This window comes from Sander lucioperca, chromosome 22, assembly GCF_008315115.2.
Source record: "Sander lucioperca isolate FBNREF2018 chromosome 22, SLUC_FBN_1.2, whole genome shotgun sequence".
In the NCBI taxonomy this organism is placed as follows: domain Eukaryota; kingdom Metazoa; phylum Chordata; class Actinopteri; order Perciformes; family Percidae; genus Sander; species Sander lucioperca.
Window position 1 is genome coordinate 18,032,446 of NC_050194.1, and position 9,650 is coordinate 18,042,095.

General features: G+C 40.5%; 1 protein-coding gene across 1 annotated transcript; it reads right to left on the reverse strand.

Moving 5' to 3' along the window:
- Window positions 1-2,067: 2,067 nt before the first annotated feature.
- On the reverse strand, window positions 2,068-9,407 carry chst3b (carbohydrate (chondroitin 6) sulfotransferase 3b). Its single transcript, XM_031315633.2, has 3 exons — window positions 9,074-9,407; window positions 4,477-4,692; window positions 2,068-4,276 (listed from the first exon to the last, which is right to left on the reverse strand). Exons 2-3 carry the CDS (start codon window positions 4,554-4,556, stop codon window positions 3,049-3,051), a joined length of 1,308 nt encoding a protein of 435 aa, XP_031171493.1. The 5' UTR covers window positions 4,557-4,692; window positions 9,074-9,407; the 3' UTR covers window positions 2,068-3,048.
- Window positions 9,408-9,650: the final 243 nt, after the last annotated feature.

Sequence of the window (9,650 nt, forward strand, 5' to 3'; positions counted from 1 at the left end):
GGGGGGGGGGAGGGGTGGGGGGCTGAGAATGCTTTAACTCAGTGGAAAGTGGTTATTCTATATTTGCTCCAACCATCCAGTTACTCCACCCTCTACATATCCCACATAAAGCCACTCCAATATAAGACTTTATGGATGCTCAACCTCTTCTTATTAGGTTTACACTCTTTAGAAGCTACAGACCTGGGAACACTTCTAATTAAAATAGAACAACCAGCCCGAACTAACCAGATAATGATCGGTTGCTATGAGTGAATGTACTTCTCACTAAGTGCTCTGATGTGGCTTTGCTTGGCAATGTATGAGAGCTCAGATGAGTGAATTAATACATATTTAAACTAAAAAAGTCACTTTTTTGTGTAAAAGAGAATGACTGAGGCAGAAAGATTGTAGAAACGACTGCCTCCCTGCATTTCTGTAAGCGGGTGGGGTCAGGTGGACGAAAATGACTTGGACCACATTATATGTAAAGTTGGTAATTACTAGGTTTGGAGACTTAAATAGCCTGGCCCACAGTGGTAAACACACTGGAAGTCAAGGCAGCTGCCTCCACAGTATCCTTCTTTCTTGCCTCCTTTGAGTGAAGCTTGTCAGTGTGCAGAAAGCTTAAACATTTAGTTTAGAGAACCAAAACAAAAGCCAGAGACTTCAATTAACCATGCACTCAAACAGAAAGTAAGGAGGCTTGGAAATCAGTGAGTGGTTGTGTTTCACAACTAAGACTCCATGAAATGAACGGTGAATGTTTCTTTTATAGATTTCTTTTTTTCCCACAAAGCACAAAACGGCTCAACAAACTCATATACGCATACAAATAAATGTCATGAGCCGTGAGAAGTTTTACTGGTATTGGACCAGTTAACAGGAAGAGTGTAATGTGCCAGTATACTCTATCACAAGTGGTTGTCTGATGGTGGAATAGTTCCGGAAACCCAATCCCCTTACACCTTTCCAACATTGGATTTGGTGGGAGAGGGTACATACTGTATATTCATGTTCCCGCAAGGATGAATCCTACTTTCTTTGGTGATACCCTGCATTTTCCTTTAGCGCCACCATGAGGTTGATATTTTTGTTTTTTAGTAATGTCTCAACAACTGTGGATTACTATAAAGTTTGGTGCAGGAATTCATGATTTCCAAAGGATGAATCATGCTGACTTTGGTGAGCCCCAGACTTTTCATCTAGTCACGCATGTAGTTGCCATTTGTTGTTTTTGAGTGAAATGTCTGTGTGAAAATGACAACTATTGAAATTAATTACCATGAAATGTGGTACACACATTCATGTCCCTCTCAGAATGAATTATAACTTTTGATCTGGTGCCAACATCAGGTCAAAATTTCAAATAGTCCAATACTTTATTTATGACAAAATAACCATGGTGAACATTTTAAACATTATACCCGCTATTAAACATCAGCATATTGGCATTGTCATTGTGGGTATGTTAGCATTCTGACGTTAGCATTTAGATCAAAGCACCACTGTACCTAGTACAGCCTTATAGAGCAGCTAGCATGGCTGTAGACTTGTTTGAGACTGTGTCAGGAAGTGTTGATTCAACTGTGGTCTTTATGAGGCCTGAGTTTGTAGTGTTGTTAGGCAAATAATCTGTGAAGGGTCTCTCAGTGTTGGTGAGTTTACTTGTGCCCACTGTTCCTCTTCGCTAATGTAGTGTTCCTGCGTTTGGTATAAATAGCCTACATTGGCAAAGACAGGCTGTAGTTACAAGCAGACCCCCACTAACAACGATAGGAGTGGGATACTCCATTGCAACCTTTACACAGTTAGTATTTATTGCAGATTAACTTTTCACTGTGTACTGTATTGACAGGTGTTCCTTTTATTTTACACCACAAGGTTATTTTTTGCATTGATCGGCCACATCTGCATCTTGCATGCTGTCCTTTGATCATTTAAAAAAGATAACTGACAAAGATGATGAAATGGGGAAGTTGTGCTCACGTCAGTTGAATGTGAAACTCAGACAAGTTTACTAAAATAACAGTTTCGCCACAGTTATGGATGCAGTATTTTCATGCCAAAATTGAGATGTTTTCCGGAAATTGTTAAAGAAGCTTTATTGTAAGAAACAAAATGCCAAAGAAACAGACTGGAACATTAGAAAACAGTCTAGCAGGCCAGAATATCAGGGCCTCTTTTTATCACCAGCCAAGAGACTTGTGTCAACAGACAGACCTGCCGACAAACCTCGAACAATCCTGCAAACCAGCTGCAGTTGGAATGTTTGAATACAGTGGCAGTGTAAACATCTGTTTTTACAGAATGGGTCCTTACAATACCGAGGACAACTTCAAACAACTTTTGGCCAATTACAAACATGCATGTACAGCAAACTACAGTATACGTGTGCAAGAAAAGTACCCCTGCAGAGGGGAAGAGAACCTGTGGAGCACATTCAAAACTGGGGTCATTATGACTTTTAGCAAAGAAAAAATAAATAAATTATCATGGGACATTACTTCTAAATGTGTAGAAATGACCTGGCAAAACATTGGTATTTCCTCTTCCTGCCATGAGCATTGCTATGCAAAGCTATTAATTATTTTGGCTCTGCATAAACATTTCGTTTCAAGTTTCTTTGGTGTAAAAGCGGCCTACGCTAACTCAGACGTGTTCACAAACCCACAGCTATCTCCCTTAGGACTTTCCTATATTTGCTAAGGAGTTAAATTTGGACAGGCTTGCAAGACAAGCAAACAATACAGTTTGGACAGAGAAAATAGTCCAGAGTGCAAAAACAAAAGATAGCTTCCTATTTTCACTATGCTATACCCATATGTAAAGTCTCAATATACATCCTTGCTTCAATAGTTGAAAGCTTAATAGGAATTTTCCGCTCAACAATACATTTTCTTCATTAAACTATTTTAAATAGTAAAAAACTTTAAATAGCACACTATCAGAAAATATATAGCTCTCTGTATCAGGATAAAATACCCTAATAAATATCAGTCATTCCAGAGTTTTCTGGAAGGTTGTTTTTTTCCGGCATCAGGGTTCAGAGTTCATGTCCGTCAACGTCTACAAAAAGTTGAACACTTTGTCCTCAATCAAACTAATAGACTTATCTGTTAGCATTTCCTCACTGCTTACAAATTTATATCCAAAAAGCTTCAGTGTTGGTCCACAAACCTTTTGTACAACCTGGGCTATTTTAAATGGTAAACTGAACCTCCATTTCTCTACTTGTTCGGAGGAGTTTTTCTGTGTCGAGTAAACACCGCTGGTCTCCTTGGAGGCCTGGGTGTTCTTCAGAATCCAGGATTTCACTTGTGGAGTGAATGGGATTCCAGTAAACCTGTACATCTCTGTTGCCTTCGTCATGGGGAACCGAGCAATGTCCTCGTACCGCACCAGCATGTAACGCCTGCGCAGCCAAGGTGGCTGTCTGAGGCCGATCTCCGCTGACATCCTGATGTTGTCACAGTTCCCTTTCAGCTTTCTCACCTCATCATCATCAATGGGCACATCCCCATCCATAGCCCACTGCTTCCAGTTCTTGTATTTGGCTGCAAAGGCCACCATGCGTGAGGCCAGTACAGCTCGAGGATCCCGAACAAGCTGAATGAATTTCACATCAAGGCGTGGGTCCTCAGTCAGAGGACGAAGGTTCTCCAGCTGCCGCACCCTCACTGACTTGATGGCTCTGTGCTCCTTTTGGAGGCAGGACTCAGACGCCATGGTCAGGTTCAGGGGCCCACAGCGTCTGGTCTTGCAGCGATAACGCTCAAAGACCCCTTTGACGACGGGGCTGCAGACCGACTCCTCACACAGAGAGCTGCTGGACTCCCTGCGGAAGAGGGCAGTGGTGATGTGGTCCACAGGGACGGGGTCGATGAAGCTTTCCAGCAGGGTGAAGTCACACAGCAAGAGCTGCTGAAGCACCTCGCGGTACGCCTTGGCTGCTGCTGTGGCGTTGGTGCCACCGGTCTCCAGCGTCAACATCTTCTCCACATGCCACAACGGCTCAAACAGGTAAAACATGTTGTCGCCCTGCTGGTTGAAAAACTCGCCCACAAACGAGGAGCCCGTCCGGGTGGTAGCTAACAGGAGGATGTGTTTCCTGCCCCTTGTCACCACCTCCTGGTGCTGGCTGTAGTTCTCCAGGCGCCGCTTCATCAGCGTGAAGGCAGAGTCCATCTTGCTGAGTGAGGTAAAGGAACCATTGTGCTTCAGCAGTATGTGGGAGAAACCACTGGGCTGTAGAGGGGTCTGGGGGGTCTGCTTTAAGGTGAGCTTATCTGACACCCTAAAAGTGCAAGAGGAGTCACAGAGTTTTATTATCTTTCAAAGTTAACATAAAGAAGTCTTAGCTGTGTTATTTAACTCAACATTTGCAGCAATTTTGTGTTGCTTAAGGGGTTTTTGTTAAATATTTGTTAAAAGCTTAAACACACAAACCTGCTGGGAATTATTAAAGCACTCCATTGATCACTGAAATGGACTTACCTTGAGATAATGTTGTTTTCCTTCTCAATGATAACAAGTGCCACAATAAAGACGATGGGTATTGTGTATTTGATCCTCATTCTTGGATGTAGCTGTGCCTGGATATGCTTTTACAGACTGCTTCTTAATGGGTTCTGCCAATCTTGCAAGTCTCCAGTCGCCTTCTTAAAGAGCCTTCCAGTTATTTGTATTCCCCGTTGTAGGCGATGTTTCATCCTATAAATGAAATGAACATCAACCTGTCAGTTACACATTTTGCACATTTGAGCACGGCGTTGAGTAAGTACTTTGGTCTCAATTCTTTCTGTCGAAACACATCAAAGTATTTGTTTTAACCACTCATGGAAATGGGGAAGTTGACAGTCGATTGTTGCGTATGTAAAACTGCACTGTGATGCCGAGTCAGAGTTGTGGTTATACAGAGTGCTTCATCTTTCCCATGCCTCTTTTCTTTTTCTATTTTTTATTCAAGCACATCATCACTGTACTGTGTTCTGCAAAACCAACTATGGAGGCATTTACCTAGAGACAAAAATATCATATCTTGAGAAGGTAAGAATAGAAAATAGCTGAGTGTGCTAGACTGGAATCTAAGCCAGTTCTTCCCACAAGGAAGTCCGTGTTATCTTTAGGTGCACCAGTGCATTTTAGGAACATGCCCACCCACACTGCAAGACTGAAGGCTGGTGCACATAGAAAAGCTGTATTTATGAGTCAGTCTTTGTAAAAAACAATTGTGAGAGCACAAGTGAAATATGAGTGAGAGACTCCAACCAGGCACAATTCTGTAATTAAACTGTAATAAAACAAGTGCAAAGCTGCTTTCTTAAAAACTCAGTTGTCTGAGTTAGAGTGATAATCCTACCTCCCACTTATATGGAAGCAGAGCAGTGTGGTCCAAACTGCCAGCTGCTCCTCCATGTCAACACTGGGAGGAGACCTTTTCAACAGAGGCCCACAGTGACATGGGCTAATGGTACAGTAGACTATCTGGTGGCGGGCTAATGGCTTGCTGCTTCCCCATAATATGCCTTTGTACTTCTAAAACACTGACTGACACTAAGGGGGACACATGTCCCAACGCTGAGATGTATAACTGCATAGTACTGAAATTGAAGGGGAAAGTCTGCATGTCGTGGAGCCATAAATTGTAGTGCTCTGAGCCTGCAGGCTGTTCAGTACTTGTGTATACTCTGTGGAGGGCAGGCATTGGGTAGTCAAATGAAGATAAGAGCGGATTTAATTATGCCTATGTGTATTTGGGAATGTCTTGTACATTCCTGAAAGATTGATATTTTAAGATAATGGCAGCTTGGCTCAGATCCCTGACTAATTTTCAGATTTTAGCATAAGCCTGCCTTACCTCGTCTGCCTGTGAAAGGGTCAATAACATGGCAAGAGTAAATGAGACAGTCTCCACCCTGAGGAAATTGGTAATATGTCAGTTTGATGTGTGCCCACAAAAATGCCTAAGTTAGACATTTAGAAACATTAAATGTGTACAGTCAGTCTTTTTAAATCCTGAATCAGACGTCTGGGTTTGTGAAAACATTTGTTTATTGGATCCATCAGGTGCTACGCACAGACTCCTGAGTATGTCTGTGATTTCTTATAGATCACTTTTAACCGGTTGCAGGTCTAGCCTCGGGGCCGAAACATTAGTGAAACTGCTTCTATTAATCAGCAGAGCCACAAGCCAACAGGCCAACATTTCTCTAACTTCAGCAAGGTAGTCGTGTTTTTGACATGAAACAAGCAGCATGGTGTTGGAAGCCTATTACATGAGCATCATTTTCTAAATTCTGATGAGCCTTTTTAAGTTTCTGTGTAACACGTCTAGTGGTCCAGTTCTCACATTCTGTTGCAACCTTTGTCCCGGGCCAGTTTTGAAGCACAGAAGCCAGTTCAAATGACTGCAGTCTAAACACAGGGAAATGGTTGGACCCTTCCTGCGAAATTCTCTGAGGGGGAATGGGAAGTTTACAGTTCCAATAGAGCACGGTTGACGTGGAACGGCGTGTAATGAAATGGTGAACAGCTTGTCTACTGAGACACGTTTTCATGGGGAGGAAAAATCAGCTCTGTCTTGCACCACCCTGCCACAACCACAAAGGTCTCTTTACACAGGAGTAACTCTAAACCTCCTTTGGGCTGAGATCGCAGAACATAAACTCCCAGGTCACTCCCACGTCACAGGGTCAGTGACTAACCCCCTGATATCAGGTCAACAAGTCATGTTGAACATGTCAGATAGTCAGCTGCACCAAAGGAAATTACTCTGCCCTTTAGTCGTCAGTGGTCATTTAACATTGTACAAATACAGTCACAGTTTGTGTAAGTAAACCACCAGAAGATCTTAGTAAATCTACCATTTTAGAACAGCATATTTGGTCTGCAAATGAAAAAAATGATTTGGCCTAATGAATAAGACACGAGTGACTGTTCTTTCAGTGAAAAAGTTCATTTGAAATCAATTTAGAGTACTAGACTATATAATTAAACGCACAATACAGTATGCGTGTTTAAATACATGTACATAGTGTTCAGTTGATCATTCAGGAGGTTTTCACCGGGAGTCAAATCATCTCCTCCTTTGCAAAATAAACCAAACTGGTGATTAAAACCGGTAAAAACAATGAATAAAGCGGTTTTGCATTAAAAATCTGTTTCTCTGAAGCTGTTCGGCGGATACAGGACGTCCTGGAGGGGCTGCGAGTCGCAGCGGAAATATATGGTTGAAAACAATCTAAAAAGTGTAATGTAAAAATGTGGCTTCAAACTGGATAAAAAGTCCATTCATGACAGCTTCTAGAAGACACCACAATGCTGACAAATGCGCAAAGAGGATATGACCCTACTAACAGGCGACTAATTGTATGGGCTGTTACCTTGATTAAAATTACTTATTTCTCTGGGTTTGAACATTGTTGGAAACATTCAGGATAATGTAAGTACACAATTCATCAAAATATATAACATAGGTCTAGTCCTTTTTATACATTTTAGTCTGGAAAAGTTACATATAAATTTAGCAGTTTTAGTTATCTCCATATATGGTTTAAAATTAACCAAAGTAAGCCACATCAACAATTCATCAAGAAAATAAGTGGCCTGAGGTTTTGTCATTTATATGGTAAATTGGATGTACACCAATTATCTCAGCTTACTGCATCTGCTGTGTAAAGTAAAAAAAAGAAAACACACATGAGCTGACATTGTTGAATATTCACAAACCACTGAGGCATATGACACTTTTGATCATCTACTCATAACAAAACCACCACTGCACCATTTATCATCTTGCTACAAATGCTTTTAATAGCTGCCTCTTATTTAATGTAAATCTTATGTGAAGACAAAATGAACACCACCCAGCCAAACCCACTTTGCCTGTGATATTGCAAGTGAGCACTATATGCACAAAATAGTTTTTATTTGTGGCCAACAGATAAAGGGAATTTTTTTTTAAAATCCTTTCTAAAATACAGTATGTAGGCATGATAATTACAGGATGCGTGTCTCAATACACAAAAATAACAGAATACAATACTTTTGAAAAATAATGGCAGTGTAAGATTGGGCATTATACCATTATATACAACATGAGATGTTAGAAATTTGTAAACCATCATTTTTTCTGTACTGGTTTTACCGTGATATATAAAATATTTATTTTTTATTTTGAAGTAATTTTTAGTAATTTATTTCATAGCTTTAGTTATGACTTTGTAAATTAAGATTTTACATTTACTGTAAAACACATCATCAGTCTTTTAAAAATGGGATGCATTCAGGTATTTAATTAGCCAAACATAGACATCCCCATCTGGTTATTTTATCTATAAACATGTTTCTTAATTTATTTTCCAGAATATGTACATTTTACAATCATGAGTAGATTGTAGAAAAGTTTGTTCTTGGTCCGACTAACTGATATATGTCCGTTTCTGTAAGAGTTATTAGGCTATCTGGTAACATCAAAAGAGGTTTTGACAAGGTCTTTGAGATGATCATAAATACTAGTAGGCCTACAAAAAGAATCGTGTCTAAACATCTTTAAAAGGACACTGGAGTATGGCATGCATGCATGCTTAATTAAGTCTGAGTGTAGGCGAGATTAATGCTTGTTGATGGAATATGTTTGGGATAACGTGGTGATTTTGCATATAGCCTAGTAGATGTAGTGGTCATGCAGCACAAGTCAAAAAAGTATGCATGAATGATTTACTAAAGCCTACATCCAGACATTTATAAACAGAATAATGAATAGAAACATAAATTTGGGAAGTCGTACTGCAACAGTGGGTCTCTGGGGAGCATGCGCTGCATTCAAAGGTCAAAAGGACAAACCGGCCAAACTGAAGTCATGCTTTCTTAATAAGAAAACTCTTTAAAAAGAAAAAGCCACTTTGCTTCAACTTTTATGTTAGAGATCCACAACTGTTTTATGGTGATTTTATTGTAGGCTACTTTATGCTTGTTTTTTTGTTTTTATTAGGGTGTCATTCGACTTTAAAAATTCCTCCCATGTTATATTTATTTGATATTTATAAAATATCATTCAAATGTATAAGGTTTATCCGCTCTCCATACCCACCATCATGATCAGCTGCGGTGTCTGAAGGCGTCCCGCTTTGGTTCACGCATGAAAAGTTGATCAGCCTTTCCTCAAAGAGCGACTCCGGATAGAGTTTAATTCCATTACTTCCCAATACTTCACTCCTGTAACAAAAAACAGTCCAATCCGAAAGAGGAAGTAGCTCGACTAGTTAAAACCTTTGGGTCTGATGGACTCATGTTTGAGGAGGCTGCAGGTCAGGCAGCCTGCCGAACTGAATGACAAGTCTGTGAACAGTTGAGACTCGGTGAATCACATGGGAAAGTTTGGTCCAAAGGAGCGGAGCTTCAGGTAGGAGGCGCACTGCCACTGACCCTCACATACTCTTGTTTGTTGTCTGTGATAATTTGGCAAACACACTTAATACACATAAAACACATGGTAAACAATGCGAGGGGCTGATACTGTTGTTATGTGCCGGAGTGCCGCTGTTATTTAGGCCTATTTTATATTTGTATTGATGTAGGCTATAGTCACAACAAAAGAAGAGGCAAGCACTCCACCTAGTGGAAATATAACACAATGTGCGTCTCAATGTAGCCTATACATTGTTCTG